Source organism: Sphaerodactylus townsendi, linkage group LG01, assembly GCF_021028975.2.
Source record: "Sphaerodactylus townsendi isolate TG3544 linkage group LG01, MPM_Stown_v2.3, whole genome shotgun sequence".
Classification (NCBI taxonomy): Eukaryota; Metazoa; Chordata; class Lepidosauria; order Squamata; family Sphaerodactylidae; genus Sphaerodactylus; species Sphaerodactylus townsendi.
This window is the reverse complement of record NC_059425.1, coordinates 39,122,510-39,144,500: the sequence shown is the minus strand read 5'-3', so window position 1 is coordinate 39,144,500 and position 21,991 is coordinate 39,122,510. Positions and strand designations below refer to the sequence as shown.

Genomic DNA, 21,991 nt, shown 5'->3' with positions numbered 1-21,991 from the left:
AAAGGACACCTGGTGCAACTGTTGAAGTGAAGCCATCCCTGCCATGTGGAGGGGCTGTGGCTCAGTGGTAGAACATCTTCTTTACATGCAACAGGTTCTATGTTCAATCTCCATCTTCTCCAATTAGAAGAATCAGGTAGCAAGTGAAAGGTCTCTGCTTAAGACCCCAGAGAGCTGCTGCCAGCCAGAGTACTGATCTTGATAGCCCAGTTGTCTGACACAGGATAAGGCAGTTTCCTGTGTTCTTGTGAGAATTTGAAAGATTGCATCTGGAAGGGAACAATAGTTGATTGATTGATTGATTTTAACTATGATTCCCATGACTACATTCCACCTACTGACTTCCTTTTCTGTGTCCTTGGGCAGGAATTCCAAGCATTATCCTAATAATCATTTGTGCAATAAAGATTCAAAGCCGTGATGCACATGAGCAAAGAGAGAAATGTCCATGGTTGGGACTTGATTTGTTTTTGCTCATAGCTATTGCTTTCTGTGAAAAAAAAAAGCCTCGCTAATCCATCTAAAAAGTTGCCAGCCTCTTTGGCATTAAGGATAATTCCCCCTTCTGCTATTTGTAGCCTGACCTTTATCAAGAAATGTTTTTATCTGCTGTATCGCTGAGGCAATCTGAATGAAACTAGAGGCCTGCAACCAACAATTTCACTTGGAAAATTCCTAATGAATAAACCTTTCCCTGCAACTACCAAAGCAGCTCATCATGATAGACTCTTTTCCCATCTTTGTTTTTCTCTACCCATCCGTGAAACATGTTCTCTTTCACTTGCTTGTATTTCACTGCTGTGCACATGTCTCTCTCACAGTGGCCATTCTCCCTTCCATTCCTTCTGTCCTTTCTCCTCCTTTCTGACTCTTTATGCCTTCCCCACCCCCCTCAGACGCTTTATTGCCACAAGGACAGTTCAGTATTGGTAGCTGAGCAATCTCTATCTGAAAGCTGAAAAACTGCACAGTGTAATCACCTCAGTGGGGTAGCTGTGTAGGCTTGTTACAGTGAAAATAGAAAATACCTCAAAGTAGAAAACCATCAGCCTCATGACTCAGGTTTCATCATGCACCTGAAGAAGCGAGCTGTAGCTAGAGCTACCAAGCCTAGCCTGGCAGCTGGCAGTGATGGAGGGAGCTGGTAAAACCATGAAGTTTCTGGTGATTCCTTGATCTACTCTGTGTAACTTCCAGGTTTGGCCAGAAGTGATGTAGTGGCACACAGCTGATGTTGCATTTCCCCATGTGCAGATGATGTCACCATATTTTGAAATAATTTCCTCTCACTGCCACTTGGAGGGGAGATGGCCAACTGGGCCTACCATCAGGTTTGCCACCATAGCAGGAGGGCTGGCAGCCCCAGGAAAGCTTAGGTTGTTAGTCTGTTAGTCTTCAAGATGCCACAAGATTCCTTTATGCTTCTATAGCACAGTCATATATGAGAGTATCCATCCTGTGTATTCATTTCTGTTTTCTGTCGTTGTCAACATTCCTGACCTGGTTTTCATACATTTATGTTTTGGGGAAAGGGGCTTGTGTACTAAAGAAATCCAAGTTCATTTCTTGCATTCCTTTCTTAGGCCTGATCTAATTGACTTTGATAAGCTGAAGAAATCAAATGCACACTACAATCTGCAGAATGCTTTTAACCTGGCAGAACAGCACCTTGGCCTTACTAAACTATTGGACCCAGAGGGTAAGACTTTCTGCGAAGGATTCCTTTGTATACTCCCCATCCCAAAGACAGTGCCTCGGTCAATGTTGGAAAGGCTCAAAAAGAGCCCTCATTTTTGTATGTGTTAGTTAGCTGAGCCCATGCACCAAAAAAATGGCAAGTGGCAGAAGGTACTCAGCAAAGAGTAATACAAGATGGGATTTCCCTCTAGGCTGTTGAGGCTGTAGGTCAGGGGCAGAAGCCAAATCCAGTTCACAGGGACATAAACTGACCTGTATTGATGTTAAATTGCTAGCATAACCACTCCCTATCAAATTATTCTTGGAGTCTGTCATAGAATCCATAGTTCTTACTTTGTTGCATTAGTGTAATATTCATACAGAATATACATGAACTTTTTTGGGAAAGTGTTTCTGTCCATTGTGATTGAATTTCAGGGAGGGCTAGTGACGCAACCGATGTTTTTATTTGAAGACCACAGTTCTAGAGCTGTTCTACTCACACAGTTCTACTTAGTAAGCTGGGGCATCATATTAAAACACCCTCTATAGATAAATACATCAGCCTTCAGTTTAGCCCCTCTCCTTTCTTCTGGTAGAAATTGCCTCATGCCATGACAATAGTTTATGTTCCCCTTCCTCCCACCAATGGTAGCTAGTTACATGGATTAGAGAAAGAGAATATCAGTGTCATGACATGAGGTATTTCTTAGTAGTAGATGCTCTGGAGGAAGGAGGAGATACTGCTATTTTCAGTTTTAGCTGTACATTCAGGGTCTCAGTGATGAGAGAAATGCAGACTGAAACATGTGTTGATCCAGGAACTCATTTGGCAACCTTGGTCCAGTCACTCTCTCTCGACCTAATTCACCTCACAGAGCTGTTTTGAGGACAAAATTAGAGAGGGGATAACCACTTTTGCTGCCCTGAGCTTATCTGATGGAAGAGCAAGATTACAAAAGTATATTACAGTTTATCTTCCCCTTTCTATAAGGAAGTCAAGGAGGCATACATAGTTCTCCTCACCTCCATTTTATCCTCACAACAACCCTGTGAGGTAAGTTTGAGAGAACATGACTGGCCCTTTCATGATTAGGCAGGGATCTAAACCTGTATCTATAACATCTTAACCACAAACTCATTCTGGCTTTCTGGAGATATTTAGACAGAGTAATGTCCAATCCTAGCTTAATTCTAGGGTTGTTCATGGCTTGGAAAAAAAGGTTCTATCTCTTTAATTGTGGCTTAATGGAGTGTTATTTCCTAGGAAATATTGTTCTCCTCCATGCTGTGAAAGGCTTCAGCTTCCCATTTCCACAAATTAAGCCTCTGTTAAAGAGGTAGGACATTCCTCCCCACCCCCGACCTGTTGACAACCCTACTTAATTCTGGAGTTTCGTACACAGGATTATCAGCATTGTATTAATTTCCTTGAGATCACATATGACCGAATTCGGTACTAACCTAACTCTTGTTTGGTTTTTCAGATATCAGTGTTGACCATCCCGATGAAAAATCCATCATCACCTATGTGGTGACATATTACCACTACTTTTCTAAGATGAAAGCTCTAGCTGTTGAAGGAAAGCGTATTGGAAAGGTTTGCAAGCTAAAGTTTTATATCTCCTGCAGCCTGTTTAAATCTCCCTTTGATGACTCCTTCGTCCCATAGTATGCAAACAGTTTGATAAGTTTTGTTCTATTTTTATTTTTTGCTTTTCACTGTGGCTTTGGGCAAGCTACATTAATTGTGGGGACGGCATTGACTCCATTCTAAAAATCATTAATTTAGCTCAGATTTTTGTTGTGACTTTTTAATGTACATAACCCTACTAGCCATTGATTTTCCCTTTCCTGTTCACCTCCTGTTTTCCCCCTTTTTATGCTCCAAGCAGTTGGAGCTAAAGCAGATCTCAAATATAATATATGAACATATATTCTTGGCTATAGTGGAGCCTTTCTGTAGGTGCAGCAGCAGCTCCTCAGACAGAAGGGATTTTCCATTTGTGAAGGGAGAAGGGGGATTCTTGTCCACTCCTCCCTCTCTGCTCCTCCACACTGTCCATTCAAGTTCACTGACCCAAAAGAGTAGAGATGGGTAGGCGGAAGGCTGCAGTGAACTGGAAGAGGCAGAAAAGTCACTTTCTTTTAGAGAGTCTACTCATGTTGCTTAGGATCTGAGCCATTAATAGGTGTTATTTAGGTTTTATTTATAGCTGAAATTTTAATCCACACAGGAGCATCAGAAGCATAGTGATTAAGAGCAGGTGTACTCTAATCTGGAGGAACCAGGTTTGATTCCCCTCTCTGCAGCTTGAGCTGTGGAGGCTTATCTGGGGAATTCAGATTAGCCTGTGCACTCCAGCACACGCCAGCTGGGTGACCTTGGGCTAGTCACAGTTCTTTGGAGCTCTCTCAGCCCCACCTACCTCACAGGGTGTTTGTTGTGAGGGGGAAAGGAGTTTGTAAGCCCCTTTGAGTCTCCTTACAGGAGAGAAAGGGGGGATATAAATCCAACTCTTCTTCTTCTTCTAATGGTGGGGTGTAGGAATTGGAAGCAGCTAAAATATATAAAAGGAGCATAAAATCTTAAACTTTTTTTAAAAACGCAAAAACACACATGGAAAGCTGACAGGGCACTTAACTGTTGTTCCAAAACCTGTGCTTAATTTTAATAAGGCTCATAATTGGAAGTATATTTTAGTTTCACCCAGATAAAGAAATAACAGTGTCCATGGGTGAATGTTCAAGGATATTGTATCTTCTCTTTGCCCTCAGTTCTTTTGATGGCCTTTGATTTGTCACTCTGGATTGGATCCTATGACTCCTTCCCATTAAGTCAGATCTTGTGACTCCTTTCTACCAAGTCTTCTTTAAACAAAAAAGGACTTTGTTCAACAAAGAAATACTTTTTTTTGGCATTTCTCTATCAGCAAAAGTCATTTGGTTTTGAAGAAAGTCTTTCTCTCTAAAGGTAGAATTAGCAGGGTTCATGGGATCCAAATTAATGATAGTGAGTCATGGGATCCAATCCTGTACCTTGACTACCTTTTCTAGAAAATGGAAGTCCAATTGCCCTACATTACACAGTTAAGTGAAAAATGAATCAGAACTGAATTGATCTTTGCCAATTAAGCCCAATTTTGCACATGTGAGAAGTAAATGAGTGACAGTTGTCTGTGAGGAGAGAGACCACAGGCCTCAGAATGAGGAGGGAGGGGGATTCTCTATCATCTTATTTATCCTCCTCTTTTGAGTCTTTTGCTTACAGCCCCTTGGAGGATGGCTGGACTGTTTGTCCTCAACCTCCTCCCTACCTACTGTAGCCTGGCAAGATTTGAGAAGGATCCCAGAGCCTGGAAGTCAGTTGTCTTGTAGGCCAGGCTGGTTCTTACATCCCACCCAACAGGCTTGGGCCTCTACCAATCAATAGTGGTGGTGGTGGGTTTTAAAAGGACTTGACCTTCCAGTTGCTGCCAACCAAACTGTTGTGGTGTTTTTTAGAGGATGAAGCTTTCCATGTGACCAACCCCCTTACCTTAAGCTTCTGTTCAGACAGAGAGACTCCCCTCCCCAGATAACATCTGACAGCTACTATAGCTGCTGACTTTACTATTCTCTTTCAGCACTGTCCACCTATGTACTGACTTACTCTGACTGTGTTAGCAATTGGGGTTTTTTTTAGACAGAAAGTTGAGGTCTCTGTACAGTTGCTTGTAGCAGAATCACCGCCTGCTACAAACCCAGATGCCCTTATTACCGTTTAGAGCGCATTCATGGACATCTGTGTGAACTTGTGTTATACAGAAATTACTCATATTTTCAGCAAAAACTTAAGCTTTCTGCAAACTCAGTGATTTTGAACGCACAATCATTGCTGTTTAAGTTTCAAAATATAGATATCTTTTCCATCAGTATCTAAGAATTCATCCCTTTATTAGTTGCATGCTACATTTTTGTCAGTCCAGGGTGTGGTCTTTTTGTCAAAAGAGAGATATTTTCTTAAGCAGAAAGCCCCTTTCCATCACAGTCCTTCCTGGTAGTCTGGAATCCTGAATACTTTTATGCATTCCATCTTAACATAGCCTCCAACCTCTAGCATCTTTATTTATTGCCACGCATTAAGTCAAGTGGTTTGCCCATAAACTTCTTTGCTAGCACCATCTCCTGTACGTTTGTCTCAGGGAGCCTGGCCGCGGCCCTCAGCTGTTTGTTTGGAAATTGCTTGTTGCAGGTGCTTGACAATGCAATTGAAACCGAGAAGATGATAGAGAAGTATGAATCACTGGCTTCTGACCTCCTCGAGTGGATTGAGCAAACCATTATCATCTTGAACAACCGCAAATTTGCCAACTCGCTGGTTGGTGTGCAGCAACAGCTACAGGCATTCAACACATACCGCACAGTGGAGAAACCACCCAAGTAGGAGTCATCCACTATGTTCTTTCTTTTTTTTTCTTCCTGCTATAAATCTCAGCTTAATAAAACAGTTGGGAATCGCTTAGGCAGTTTCTGACTACTGATAAAGAAGAGTCAGGGGTCTTTTGTGATATGCTTGTTCACATATTCCATTCGGGACATACTTAGATGTCTCCTGCATTGAACTACCGTGTCCATGTATGACTTGATTCTGTGGTTTCTCTCTACCAAATTGTGGCCCCCTTAGGACTTTGAGTGGTTTGAGCCAGCAACATTATAACAAGCAGGAGGCAAGCATGGCAGGAAGAAAGCCATAAACATGCCCATTGAGGTGGAAGCAGATGCAAATATCATAAAGTAGAGAAAAAGAACTCTGTTTGCAGGGAGCAGCAATACACTACTACTCATGAACCTTTACAGCCCAAAATAGTTTTCAGAAAACTTTTTATGTGGTAAATTCTGACTCTGCACAATTATAAATAATAACATTATACATACTGTTCTTAATGATGTATGTTATTACTTTGAGGATGATAAAGTAGCTCAGTTTTGAGTTGCACAGAATTGTTCTTTTAACCCGAAGGGGTTCTCTGTGAATCTTGGAAGCTTGCTATGCTAGTTCCTGGCTAAAATTCAAAAGGCCCTGTTCCCACAATGGATAGCTAATTGGGTTTTTTGCCATGGGCTGCAACAGTTATGCAGCTGGACTCCAAATTCCTCAGTCAGCAACCTAAACACAAAACAGACAGTGCGAGAAAAGATAATGAAAAATAGGCTGGTTTCTTTCATCTGCTAGGAGCTAAATGCAAATAGTCAGTTGATTGACCTCATCTGGACTGCAGCATCTGAATCAACTGCTTCTAACTGAGTGCATGTGGTTCTCACATGGCAATATAAGGGAGGGGATGGCATTTAAAATGTGTATGTATGTATGCATTCACATATGTTCGTATAAAATTTACCTTTGGATGAAAACATCCTACCAGTTCTTCAGAGAAATGTTTTATTGTGGTTCTCCCCCACTGTTTTTCTTTGTAGATTCACAGAAAAAGGAAACCTGGAGGTGCTGCTCTTCACCATTCAAAGCAAAATGAGGGCTAACAATCAGAAAGTGTACATGCCCAGGGAAGGGAAACTCATCTCAGATATCAACAAGGTAACTGGACAAATTCCTAATTCTCCCCCCTCCCCACCCCTGTCAGTGGCTGAACTTCAGGCACACATGATGGAATCCATAACATATAATGTTATGTTGTTCCTTAATCAGGAACAACATGAATGGCATACACTAACTGTAAGGTCTTGGCAGTGAAAGGTCCGAAGTGGACAGAAGCCATTTGTTAGGTTACAAATGTGGTCTGGCATATCACTAGCAAACACATCTCAGGTCCCTGCTGAAAAGATCTTCCTTCACCTGCTACGTTGAATAAGGAGCAAGGGTAGTGGAAGCTGTTGTCACAAAATGTGGGATCTCAAGGACTGGGCTAGGTAGACGAGGAAGAGAGGAGAGGAACTCTGTTGTAGAGGGGCAAGAGCACAGAAGTGAGTCAGCCTAGTAGTTCTTGCACTTAGGCTGGATTGCCAAGGACTCCCAACTAAACATGTGAAGATGCCTTCTACTGAGTCAGACCATTCATGATCAGTTTAGTCCCTTCTGCATGTCTCCAGCTGTCCAGGGTCTCAGGAAATGGTCTGTCCAATCACCTACTGCCTTTCAATTGGAGATGCCGGGGATTGAAACTGGGGACTTTCTGTGGGACAAGCCTACGACTAAGTCATGGCCCCTCTCATAGCACAGGGTCAGAGTTCTTGGCTGAGCCTAGGAAGCAGTTACCTTTTGGTCCAGTTAGCGGGCTAGATGGCTCACTGCAGTGAACTGTGGCGTTGAGCACGCAAGGCCTTCAGCTCAAGAGTGGTGGTTCCTGACACTCTGTTTGAATCCCACATTATTGTTCTTTTTCTCCTAGTGAGGCGAGCATTTTTTTTTTTAGAATTCACACCAATTGGACCCAAACTTACTTAGCTTTAGCCAGGTTGCTGTATTATGTGCCTTCTAGGCACATACCCTGGGAAAAACTTGTGAAAAATCTTGTTGGAGCACAACCAAGATGCTAGGGAGGAAGCCAACAAGCTGCTGTACTTGTTCGACCAGATGAACAGCAACTGGTCTGGCAAGATCCCTGGGGAATAACAGCAGGCATTAAAGCAGAATAAGCCTTCCTAATGTACTTTTCTTCTTCTTCTTCTTCTTCTTCTTCTTCTTCTTTCCTTTTTTTTGGTCAGGGCTGAAATTCCCGAGGCAGCTGCTGTTTGTAACCAGGAGTTTGTTCTGTACTTTTACAGAACTGTGAACTGTACCGTTCCCCTCTTTGAATGTTAAGCTCTTGAGCCTGAATAGTCTTGAAGATCCTTTAGTTTCAAGTTTTTCCCCCCATTTGGCAAAGTTTTAGAAGAATCCTGAATAGCATGTGGCTAACTGAAAACCTATAACACAGGGAGGGTCTGAATTGGCCCTGTATTGTGGCACAGGATTTTCGTGTTGCAGGTATCAGAAGTATGTGTCCAACTGAACACGCTGAGGGATAGAGTTTTACGTTTTTCAAAATGAGTGGTACTCCATACACTATGCTGCCCCGCTATTAAAGTTTCTTTCTGAATGCTTACATGGGAATAGAGAAAGGAATTCCATTTTTGTACAAGTGCTAAATTATATGCTGTTTTGAGGTTTTCAAGTTTTAATTGTTTAAACGAAAGACACAACTGCAGAAGTAAAACAGGCAATTCTGTTAGTTTATTTTTCAGTGTATTGTTGAAGGCTTTCATGGCAGGAGTCAACTGGCTGTTGTGAGTTTTCCAGGTTGTGTGGCTGTGGTCTGGTAGTCTTTGCTCATAACATTTCACCCACCTCTATATCAGGCATCTTGTCATAGGAAGGTGCGTTTCTTTCTGTGACACCAGTGCAGGTGAAACATTAGAAGCAAAAAGTACCAAACCACAGCCACACAGCCCTGAAAACCCAAAACAGCCAGTTTATTTTTCTGTTTGAAAAGGGCGTCACTTTGCCATTTTCCCGAACTTCGTTTTTAAGGGCAGCTTACAACATGCATGTTAATGAACCAGGAACCAATTAACAGCAAAATCATAAAAGCAACCTTTTTTAATGTTTAAATTTTAAAAGAGCCACTTATAACAGCAACTTCAGAACAGCATCAGAAATACTAACAGAGACATAGTTTCAGCAGGACAGCTGTGTTAGTCTGTAGTAGCAGAACAAAATTCAAGTTCTGTAGCACCATAGAGACCAAAAACATTTTTAGAATATCAGTTTTCGTGAGTCTCCAAAGTGAGCTTTGAGTGACAAAAGCTTATACTATGAATATTTGTTCCTCCCTGCTCTTTGGAAACCAATAAAAAGACTTCACTGTGGGTGCGAGTCTTATCACAGATAAATGAACATTTTTGATTTGGGCCCATGTTTATGGAATTCTGATACTCATCAGGGTTAGTATCTTGGCAGTTAGGACTTCTTTGTTTAAACAAGCTTAGGTACTTAGTTTTGCTTGGCAGCTTCTTGTCTTGCTGCAGTCATGACGATTAGTAACTTGATCTTAAAAAGCAATCTCTGTCATCCTTCAAACATACTGCTACCAAGTTGAGCTTCTTATGAGTCAGCATATTTCATAGCCACATAGATTCAGAAGATGGTGACCCAGGTGAAGAAACCTGGTTTTGTGCCTGTTCTGCAGAAGGATAAAGTGCCCATTGTGTTGGAAAGGCCCAGTAATGAGGCCCAAGGTTTGTGCCGTGCGTTCTTCAGTAGGCACTGACTGTCCAGTTATTTCTTTTTAGAACTATTTTGCAATCTAGACTTCGAACTGTCTTATGGAGATTATTTATTTGTGCCTTTTCCCCCCTTCATTTCCTCAGGCCTGGGAAAGACTGGAAAAAGCTGAACATGAAAGAGAACTGGCACTGCGTAATGAGCTCATCCGACAAGAGAAACTGGAACAACTCGCCCGCAGATTTGACCGCAAGGCAGCTATGAGGGAGACTTGGCTGAGTGAAAACCAGCGCCTGGTTTCTCAGGTGAGGTTTTTTAGGATTGTTTGAATGGCCAAACTGCTCTGGACTGAGCTTGTGAACCCACCACACACCCCTGAAGCTGCCATGTGCTGAGTCAGACAATTGGTCTGTCAAGATCAGTAATCTGAGCTCTGACTGGTAGTGACTCTGCAGGATATCTCCCCATCTGTGCGCAACATTATTACCTCGAGGGATGATGGGATCAGGGAAATGGTATGCAAAATGACTTCTTAAAACATTAAACGTGTCCTGAAATACTTCCAACAGCTCTGTCATCTTTCAAGAGGCAATTGCTTTAAAACTGAATGAGATAATTCTGTATAATAGTAATTGTTCCATCCAGTCATAACTGACATATGGCAGCTCCTCATGGGGTTTTCAAGGCAAGAGACATTCAAAGGCGGTTTGCCATTGGCTGCCTCTGCATAGCTAGCTTGGTTTTCCTGCTTGTCTCCTATCTAAACAGTGACCGTGGGCGGTCCTACTTATCTTCTAAGTCTGACAAGTTTAATGCTTGTCTGGGCTACTCAGGCTGTTAAACCTATATATCATAAATCTCCCCTTGCCTTCCAAATATCTCCAACTTGCCCTGTTAGATTTGCTGTTATGACCATGCTTTCCGTAGCCTTCCTGTGTTTTCTTCCATTGCTTCCTGTGGTATCAGTATGCTGCTTGATATTGAATAGCAAAGACCTGTGCCCTGTGAAGGTTAATGGGAAGAGCTAGTCAGCAGCGGCCCAGACTTTCTTGGGAGATGACCAACACTGGAGGCCCTCAAGCAGAGGCCGGGTGACTTCTGTTGGGGACACTTTAGCTGAGTAGTCTTGCATTGAGTGGCTGAGTTGGGACAGATTACCTTTAACATCCCTTCCAACTGAAACACTTTGTGACACTATGACCTAATCTGCGAGCAGGATGGAAATCCTGTCAGAATTTCAAATTGTGTCCATCAAAATTATGTATTTTATCTTTCTTTGTTGTGTGATTCTTTTTCCCAGAGGGTTTTTTAGTGCAAAAAAGCCGTAACCTCAGGCCGAGCAGATTAGAGGGAAATGTAAACAAAGATGGAGAGGGATTTTAACCCCTTTCCTGACATCAATTTATCGGCTCAAAATCACTTCCACTCCCCACAATGCCATTCTTGCCTCATGTGAAATTCCTGTATTTTTTGCATTCTCAGGGACAAAAATAGATGAGGGGACAGTTTTGAATAAGCAGATGGCTAGCTGAGGAAGTCTTCTCTTTCCCCCTCCCACTAATCCTGCTCAACCTGAAACCACAGCTGCTCTTCATTTTTTTTAAAAAAATGAGAAAAACAATCACTGCTATGCATAAAATGCAGTTCAGCCCCTGGAGGATTGGGTCAGAGACAGTGGTTTGACTCATTTGTGTGAGATATTTTCAGCATCTCTTCTTTTTTATTCCTATTTTATTTTATTTTATTTTATTTTATGATTTTACATTTTATGTTTTCATTACTACTGATTGTTTCCTGATTGCTTACTAGACCTATATGACAATCATTAAGTGCTGTACCTTATGATTAAGTGCTGTACCTTATGATTCTTGACAAATGTATTTTTCTTTTATGTACACTGAGAGCATATGCACCGGAGACAAATTCCTTGTGTGTCCAATCACACTTGGCCAATAAAGATTCTATTCTATTCTATTCTATTCTATTCTATTCTATTCTATTCTATTCTATTCTATTCTATTCATTTTTTGCCAAAAGGTTTGTTGTAGTATGTATTATTGAGATGAGGTAGATGAACTGTCCTGCCTCAAAAGCACTGAAATCCTTTCCATCTTTATGCATCTAGTGTGCATTGCATCTAATGAGCTTCCAAGCCATCCTTTAAGCAGTGATTAGAAGTTAAGCAGTGGTCCATAGTCTGACTGCAGTTTTGGTTTAGAATAGCAGGGAGCAGATCGGGTAGTGCCTTCCTATTCTTTATCCATACGCCCTATATGCTGAATTCCTAATACAGCATGGCATCTTGTTCAATTGAAGGCAGTACTTCAGGGAACATTTTGTATGACGTAGGTGAACCTTTCAGAATCACTGAGTTGTCTTCTTACTCCGCTGCAGGCAAGCAAGCACCGCAAGTTGCATTCTGGAATATTAAAACTTAAGTACAGAACTGCCCTCTGTACTTATCTCATCCTGTGTTTTGCCATATTATCAAGTTATCCTCGGGGAGAGGGATGGGAGCACAGTGGAAACGAACAGTTAGCTTAATAGCTGAACGTTGTGCCAGACAGTTTAACTGATAAAAACGTTACCTGCCAAGTTGATATTCGATGCAATTACATGCATGTTATGGTAGTGCCCTGTGGGAGAACTCTGACTCACTGACATTAATGCTAAAAGGTGTGTCAGCTTCATGTCTCATACCAAAACAGTAAATACTTACAGGTTTGTTTATGGCATAAGCTTCTGTGCTCTAGAATCCACTTCATCAAATGCATGAAGTGCTGTCCTGTCCTGACTATTTAGTGGACTTTTTGTAAGGAAAAGTTGTTGGACCCCATTTGGTGATTAGAAGTTGGATCTCTATAGTAAATGTTCTCTATGTACTGTAACTGCAGTCCGTAGGACTTCCACCTAGGGAAGGACCTCCTTGCCTTTTACTACTGCAGCCTGTAACAACCCTCAAAATTCTGCTTTTGGATAGGAGACTGCTACAAACAACTTTGGTGGGGAGGTTGGAGGTCTACCATGGATGGGAGCAGGGGATTGGCAAAAATCACGTGAAATTTTTAGGCATGACCCAACCCAATAAAGACACTGGTTTACAGGGAAAAATATTGAAATAGACTGGAAGGCTGTGCAATTTAAGTGATCTATTAAATCTGTGATATTTCTATGCAAACTCTTGTATACAAGTATAGATTGACCAGAAGCAGACATAGGCAATAATTCTGTCTTTCTAGCTGATCTGTTTTCATTTACCAATGTAGCAGGAAATAAAAATCACAGCCCAGATGAAGTCTAAATTGAATACTATTAAATTTGCTCACGAATGTTAGTCTAGCAATTTCAAAATGGCCTTTCTGGTTTGCTGTGACCAACTAACATAGCTACTTCTTCGGAATAGTTCCCATAGTGATAAATTTGACAGGTTCATCACCTGAAATAAAACTCTCCTGTAATCAGCTATAATCATAGCTACTCTGAATTCTTTAGCTACTGTCTGTAATTCAGAAGGGGACGAAAGGGCAGCACAGCCAATCGAAGCTACTAGTCTAAATTAAAAGGTCAAACAGGTAGGCAAGGTACAATTTGCTGGTGCGCTTTGGGGTTGGTAACAGTATAAGCCAATGGAATTCAATGGGGGCATTAAATGGCCCTAACGCTCCAGTGCAACAGTGCAGATGAAAACAGTAACAACAAAACTGCAGAAAACTGGCAGTGTGAAATGATCGTCCCAGCGTCACTGTTTTCAGAGGCTTTCGGGAGCTGGGGAAAATCCAGTTCAGGATTCCCCTGAGACTGAAAGATGCCCTGGTCAGCTACTACTAAGTGTGTCCAAGTTCAGACAGCCTGATGGTGGGTGCTGCAACCAAGCATTACCAGTTTCCTGTGTTGGTAGTTTCTCTCTAGCTTGTGGTTGAGGGACAGACCACACATTTCAGCTCCCAAACCTATTATGCTAGTTCCTGGATGCTGTATAAGGACCCTAGCAAAAAAAATGGGACAGGTTTTGTGTTATACAATCCAGGCCACTCAGCATAAACAATAAACGTTTTCAGTCCTTTTTGACAATAACACCAGGGGTGATGCCTGCCAACACCTTTGCTGGCACTTGTGAAATGTATTCAAAAAGTAGGTGCAGCCAGAGGGGGCTTTTTCCCAACAAGACTTCTGATTGGTCATTGGAGATTTGATTGACTGTGCAGAGCACAAGGACTTCAATGTGTGACTGACGGTAAGATACAGCAGCCATTTTGTGGCTGGCTCAGCCTCCTGTGGCAGTAATTTTGTGGCAACCATTTTTGTGACTGCAGCTGCAGTTGGGAACCCCCAAATTAGACTGTTTACTCTCTTTACAGGACAACTTTGGGTTTGACCTTCCAGCTGTGGAGGCTGCCACAAAGAAGCATGAAGCCATCGAGACAGACATTGCAGCCTATGAAGAAAGAGTGCAGGCAGTGGTTGCTGTTGCCAAGGAGCTTGAGGCTGAGAACTATCATGATATCAAACGTATCACTGCAAGGAAAGATAATGTAATCCGCTTGTGGGAGTACCTCTTGGAGCTGCTCAGGGCACGCAGGCTACGACTGGAAATGAACCTTGGTCTGCAGAAGATATTCCAAGAGATGCTGTACATCATGGACTGGATGGATGAAATGAAGGTAAGCCCAGTGTGGGAAATAAATGGGGTGTAAAAAAGTTTATTAGGCCATGACTCAGCATAAAAAGTACCTAAATGTGATTTTGCAGAAAGGACATATGGGCTTAGACGGACTTATAAGTATCTGGCAAACAAAGATAAATGCTCCTCCATTTGCATTATTCCAATGGAATATAGTACAGTATTCAAATGCCACAGAGGGATAGAAAAGGAGCAACTGATTTTAAGGGATGACTGATTTGAGAATGGGACAGTGTATGCTCTGTGAAATGGTGCTGGCGCCCACCTCACTGAGGGCTGATTTCCTTTTTGTGCTGGGGCATTCATACTTGAGCATCAAATATACCTATGCTCCGCCAAGCAACAAGACTGTGTCTGTGTAAAGAATCAAGAAGGTGTAAAATATATTTAACTTTATTCTCATAAGTATTACATATTTAATGGGGCATTCCTGTGTGGTGTTGGTGGGTGAAAGCCCAAATATATTTTTGTGCATCAGCCACCAAAACAGACTTTGCTCAGTGATGTTTGACTTGTGCCGTGCTTTGACTGGACAGTTTTATGCAAACAGGTGCTGCTACTCTCTCAAGACTATGGCAAGCACCTCCTGGGGGTAGAAGACCTGTTGCAGAAACACGCACTTGTTGAGGCTGACATTGGCGTTCAGGCTGAGAGAGTGCGAGGAGTCAATGCATCAGCTCAGAAATTTGCCACTGATGGAGAAGGTAGGAGCAAAAAAAACCTCCACAGCAACTTTGATTAGCATTTACTTATACACTTGGCCTTTGAAGGGACATCATCTTTGGCCAGATGTTTTTCAAGCACTTTGCAGACACAGTGGATAAATGCCCTACTCATAGTAACCTCCCACTGTGTAGACTTTAACACACTCTATGGAAATGGGATCATACCTACCTCAGACATTTCCAGCTGATGAAAATTGTGATTGAATCCAGACTAATTTTTCAATGAGTGCAAGGATTTCTGCCCATGGACTGTGATTTTCCTACCTCCCCCTTCCACAGTAGGCTGAAATAACATCTCAAATCCTGTTCCGTGGGCGGGGCGGGGGGTGTCTGTCTTTTCTCCATGAAGAACAGGATTTCTAGGGTCATTTGGAGATGCTGTGAGGGGGGAGGCAGGAACATCTTGCCGAATGGGTAGAAATCCTTGTACCCACATCTACAAACATCTAATTGGATCCAAGCCAATCATTTGTAAACTCTAGTACTAGTAGTCCTCAGTACAGTCCTTATTTCCTTGAAAGGCAAGGCCTACGCGAAATAGGCATATGTGCAATGTACTGCTTATATGCAGGCTCTGTTTGAATATTATCTTCAAAATTTGGAGGTCAGGTGTGCATCGACTATTGAATATTCACTCTTCTCATGTGGAAGTTTGTATGACATAAAAACATCAGAAGAGCCCTGCTGGATCAGACCAGTAGTCATCCTAGTCCAGCATCCTGTTTCACACATTGACTAACTAGTTCCTCTGGAGGGCCAACAATAGGGCATAGAGGGTGAGGTCTTCCACTGATGTTGCCTTCTGGCCCTGGGATTCAAAGGTTTACTGCCTCTGAAAGTAGAGATTTCCTTCAGTCACCATGGCTAGTAGCCACTTATAGAACTCTCCTATATGAATCTGTCTAATCCCTCTGTAAGGCTGTCTGTGCCTGCAGCCATCACTACATTCTGTGGCAGCAAATTTTATACTGAATCTCCTGCCCATCAGCTTCATTGGATGCTTTTAAATTCTAGTATTTGAGGGGAGATTGAAAAAGTTCTCTTTATCAAATCTATCCGCCCCATTCATAATTTTATAAACCTCTAACATGCCCTTCGTAGTTGTTTCTGTTCTAAACTGAAAAGTCCCAGACTCTTCAGCCATTCCTCATATGGAAGATGCTCCAACCCCTTAATTGTCCTGCCCTCTTTTCTAGCTTTGTGATGTCCTTTTTGAGGTACAGTGACCAGGACTGTACACAGTATTCCAAATAAGGCCACACCATAGATCTATACAGGGCCATTATATCAGCCATTTTATTCCTTTCCTAATAATTCCTAATGTAGAATTTGTCATTTTTGCTCCTGCAGCAGTGGTCAGTGCTAAATAAGACTACTTATATTCCTCTAGAAGTTGACAGAATTTTCTTTCTGCTGATCCCAATAGAAACTGAACTGACTGAAAATATGTATCTGATTCAATTCTGCCCCTCTGGATTAGAGCAACAGAGCTTTGATTTCTTGGACTGTTGTTTCTATAGATTATTTGGACTGGGTTTTTTACCACTGGGTTTTTCTCCATTCCCAGTGTTTCCTATTACAAATTGGAAAGCATAATTTTATAAACGTTCACCATTCCCCTTCGTTATTCCATTAATTCCTGACATTATGCCACGTCTCATATAGCACAGGATACTAGTTAAATTGGGAAGCATGCCATGAGGGACTTATTTAGAAACTTCCTGTTGTAAACAACATACATATCCTCTACCCTCCACTGGCTCCCTCCAAATTTCCCAGTGCTTATGGTGAGTATTCTTTCATAAAAGAGGGAAGTAACAGATATGGGGCAATTAAAAAAAATCTTTCTGAAGAGCAAAATACCTTGCTCTGAGTTCTGCAGCTGATTTAAAAAACTGTCATCTGGCTGGGTGGGAGAACCTGTTTGTGTATATCTATGTAAGTGCTGACAGGAAAGAACGGAGTGGGGTCTCAGAACACCTTCCAGTAGAGGACTGCCCCGACATGTCTCAATAAGATATCACAGAAGATTGCATCAGTTAAGTTGAAGACTGTTAATTTGTAGAGTTAATTAACTAGTACTAAGAAATCAGAATTCTCTCAGCTTCATTCACTGGAGATAATTTTGACCAGTTGTGCAGTATAATTCTCTCTCTCTCTCTCTTTCTCTTTCTAGGTTACAAGCCCTGTGACCCACAAGTTATCAGAGACCGTGTGGCCCACATGGAGTTCTGCTACCAGGAGCTTTGTCAGTTAGCAGCCGAGCGCCGAGCTCGCCTGGAAGAGTCCCGGCGCCTTTGGAAGTTCTTCTGGGAAATGGCCGAAGAGGAAGGCTGGATAAGGGAAAAGGAACAAATTTTGTCGTCGGATGATTATGGGAAAGACCTCACGAGTGTCGTCAGGCTTTTTAGCAAGCACAAGGCCTTTGAAGATGAGATGAGTGGTCGGAGCAGCCATTTCCAGCAGGCAGTTAAAGAAGGAGAAGATATGATTGCTGAGGACCACTTTGGATCTGAGAAGATCAGAGAAAGAATCACTGATATCCAGAATCAGTGGGCTAACTTGGAGCAGCTCTCTGCCATCAGAAAGAAGCATCTTGAAGAAGCGTCTCTCCTTCACCAGTTCCAGGCTGATGCAGATGACATTGACACGTGGATGTTGGACATCCTTAAGATCGTCTCTAGCAGTGATGTTGGCCATGATGAATATTCTACCCAGTCCTTGGTTAAGAAACACAAAGATGTCGCTGAAGAGATTGCGAGCTACAGGTCGACCATTGATTCATTGCATGAACAAGCCAGAGGTTTGCCACAGGAGCATGCGGAGTCTACAGATGTTCAAAGCAGATTGTCTGGAATAGAGGAAAGGTATAAAGAGGTTGCTGAACTTACACGGCTTCGTAAGCAGGCACTGCAAGACACCTTGGCTCTGTACAAGATGTTCAGTGAAGCAGATGCGTGTGAGCTTTGGATTGATGAGAAGGAGCAATGGCTGAACAATATGGTGATCCCTGAAAAACTGGAAGATCTGGAAGTGATCCAGCACAGGTGAGGCTTGCTGGATCTTGCAGTCCAATTCTTGGTGATGTCTTTTCACTCATGATACTATGCTTTCCACTAATGTGCTTTCCACTAATGTTACTATGCTTTTATTTCACTCTCTAGGTTTGAAAGTTTAGAACCAGAGATGAACAGTCAGGCATCACGTGTTGCTGTGGTTAACCAGGTTGCTAGGCAACTGATGCACAGCGGTCATCCAAGTGAGAAGGAGATCAAGGCACAGCAAGATAAGCTCAACACGAGGTGGGTTCAGTAATGTACAAAATATTGACTAACCTTTGCCACTTTCATACACCTTCATCGTCTATATGGGCACCATTAGACTCAGATCCATAGAAATCCAGTCACACCAGTATGGTGCAGTGGTTAAGAGCGGTGGACTGTAATCTGAAGAACCAGGTTTGATTCCCCTTTCCTCCTCCTGAGCAGCGGACTCTTATCTGGTGAACTGAATTTGTTCCCACATTCCTATACATGAAGACTGCTGGGTGACCTTGGGCTAGTCACAGTTCTTAGGGAGCTCTCTCAGCCCCACCTACCTCACAGGGTGTCTGTTGTGGGGAAAGGAAGGGAAGGTGTTTGTAAGCCGCTTTGAGACACCTTACAGGAGAGAATGGCAGGGTGTAAATCCAAACTCTTCTTCTTTGTTTAGGTTACCCTGTGCCTCCTGTTGAGTTTGCTTCGCTTGGGGTTATTGAACGCAATCCTCACTGGATCTGCTCTTGCCAAGGATGGAGTCCAGCCGCACCTGCTTGCTTAGAATCCCATCCTTTAAGGTTGTGCGGTGAATTGAAAAAAAACAAGGGACAAATAGGATCATACTGAGAGTATGCCATTAGTTGCTAGCTGGTTTCTTAAATCAGACAATTTTGTAGCCATATTTTGTCATCATTCATAGGAACTTTATTTCCAGTGAAAAATCAGTTCACTCCTCTGCAACCTCTGCTATCTGTCTTTTGGGAACTTCACATAATACTGTGGGACGTTATGGTCATGTACAATGCTAAAACATTATAAATGGAAGAGGAAGAGAAGGTGACATAAAAGAGGGAACAAATAGTGGACCCTCTAAAACCACTTGCTAGAGGATTGTTTAAAAATGCCCATTGAGCGCACTCCAAAAGTTAGAAAGAAAGAACAAAATGATAAATATCTGCAATATTCCTCCAATTTTTCCCTTCTGGTTGTTTGTTCTAGGTGGAGCCAGTTCAGAGAATTGGTGGACGTAAAGAAAGATGCTCTTATCTCAGCCCTCAGTATCCAGAACTACCACCTTGAATGTAATGAAACCAAATCTTGGATCAGGGAGAAGACTAAAGTTATTGAATCCACCCAAGAACTTGGCAATGACTTGGCTGGCGTCATGGCCCTTCAGAGAAAGCTGACAGGAATGGAACGCGACCTGGTAGCTATTGAGGCCAAGTTAAGCGACCTCCAGAAAGAGGCAGAGAAGTTAGAATCAGAGCATCCCGACCAAGCTCGAGCCATCCTCTCCAGGCTTGCTGAAATCAGTGACGTCTGGGAAGAAATGAAAACAACCTTGAAGAACCGAGAAGAGTCTCTTGGAGAGGCAAGCAAGCTACAGCAGTTCTTGCGTGACCTGGACGACTTCCAGTCCTGGCTGTCCCGAACCCAGACTGCCATTGCCTCGGAAGACATGCCAAACACGCTGGCGGAAGCCGAGAAGCTGCTCACGCAGCATGAGAACATTAAGAACGAAATCAACAACTACGAGGAAGACTATCAGAAGATGAGGGATATGGGCGAGATGGTGACACAAGGGCAGACAGATGCTCAGTACATGTTCTTACACCAGCGGCTACAGGCCTTGGACACCGGATGGAATGAGCTTCACAAAATGTGGGAAAACCGGCAGAATCTCCTCTCCCAGTCCCATGCCTATCAGCTCTTCCTCAGAGATACAAAGCAAGCAGAGGCCTTTCTTAACAACCAGGTGAGCAAGCAGCCTGCTGGACACACATGATTACAGCCTGCCCAGCTAGTTTGGGGACAGTATAAGACTGAGGATTAATTAACATGTTTTTTTAGACTTCTGTTCACAGCATCCCTTTATTCCCCTTCCTCTTTGTGAATTGTATGTGGAGTTAGTAAAGCCATCTGGCTGAGAAAGGCTGAGGCCCCAGGTTTAGCATCGCTCGCTGGAAATTATTTTTTTTTTCGTAGTAACAAGTACCTTTTTTTACACTGGCAGGCTAAATTGGGATCCTGACCTGCGGTGTTGTGATCAGCCCACTTGAGAAGTGGATCTGTGATTCTGCTTCACAGAACAGTCTTCTCACAAGGTGGTTGCACAGTTGATATACTGATCTGTGGTATGGTTTTGTCAATTTGCCAACATCTCACAAATGTCAAGATCACCAATGGTTCTATCCATGTTTGAAAGGCTTTCCAGGAAGTGATTTGCTTTCTGTTGCCTCATCTCATGTTGGAAGCATGTCTAAGAGCTTCATGAAGTGGGCTGTGTTCCAACACTGTTAACAAAAGTTGTCCTCACCGCATGATCATGATACAAAAAAGAGTTACGCATCAGTCCACAATCTGTTTCTGTGGCTGAAAACAATATGTCAATTCAGGGAGTATGCACACATCTTGAGTAGATAGTGGAGATCCATAAATTGTCTTCGGCCCCTTCCACACATGCAGATTAATGTACTTTCAATCCACTTTCACAATTGTTTGCAAGTGGATTGTGCTATTTCGCACAGTAGAACCAGGGGGCATACACTGAAAATGCTGGGGGGAAGAATTAGGACTAATAAAAGGAAACACTTCTTCATGCAACGTGTGATTGGTGTTTGGAATATGCTGCCACAGGAGGTGGTGATGGCCACTAACCTGGATAGCTTTAAAAGGGGCTTGGACAGATTTATGGAGGAGAAGTCGATTTATGGCTACCAATCTTGATCCTCTTTGATCTCAGATTGCAAATGCCTTAACAGTCCAGGTGCTCGGGAGCAACAGCCGCAGAAGGCCATTGCTTTCACATCCTGCATGTGAGCTCCCAATGGCACCTGGTGGGCCACTGCGAGTAGCAGAGAGCTGGACTAGATGGACTCTGGTCTGATCCAGCTGGCTTGTTCTTATGTTCTTATGTTCTTATGTTCAAAGTGCATTGAAAATGGATTGAAAGTGCATTATTCTGCATGTTCAGAAGGGGCCACAGAGTTGTCTGTTCTGAATTAATACCAAACCATTTTGACTGGACTTTATTTGAAAAAGGATATTGGGCTAGACAGACTTCATCCAATCCTTTAAATATGAACATACACAAACTATTTTAAGTCTTTCTCACTTTTGTTTTAATTTACAGGAATATGTTTTGGCGCACACTGAAATGCCCACCACTTTGGAAGGAGCAGAAGCTGCTATCAAAAAGCAGGAGGATTTCATGACCACAATGGATGCCAATGAGGAGAAGATTAATGCTGTTGTGGAGACTGGAAGGCGACTGGTTAGTGATGGAAACATTAACTCTGACAGGATCCAAGAGAAAGTGGACTCCATTGATGACAGGTACAGTTTTCTAAGAACATTTAGGGAATCTTAAGAACCCAGTCTACAATTAGCTGTAATACACATGGCACACTCTTTGTACAATGCAAAATTAAACATGGTACCACCTTAAGTA

General features: G+C 42.6%; 1 protein-coding gene across 2 annotated transcripts in view; it reads left to right on the top strand.

Annotated features, from left to right (window-relative positions):
* The window catches only part of SPTBN1 (spectrin beta, non-erythrocytic 1), a 228,288-nt gene that overhangs the window by 155,180 nt on the left and 51,117 nt on the right, over positions 1-21,991 (top strand). For both annotated transcript variants that reach the window (XM_048518642.1, XM_048518650.1), the window contains 11 exons: positions 1,584-1,699; positions 3,165-3,277; positions 5,912-6,099; positions 7,135-7,252; positions 10,024-10,182; positions 14,236-14,538; positions 15,109-15,262; positions 17,460-18,330; positions 18,448-18,585; positions 19,540-20,296; positions 21,674-21,876. In XM_048518642.1, coding sequence (XP_048374599.1) covers positions 1,584-1,699; positions 3,165-3,277; positions 5,912-6,099; positions 7,135-7,252; positions 10,024-10,182; positions 14,236-14,538; positions 15,109-15,262; positions 17,460-18,330; positions 18,448-18,585; positions 19,540-20,296; positions 21,674-21,876 — 3,120 coding nt within the window. The remainder of the gene's footprint in view (positions 1-1,583; positions 1,700-3,164; positions 3,278-5,911; positions 6,100-7,134; positions 7,253-10,023; positions 10,183-14,235; positions 14,539-15,108; positions 15,263-17,459; positions 18,331-18,447; positions 18,586-19,539; positions 20,297-21,673; positions 21,877-21,991) is intronic.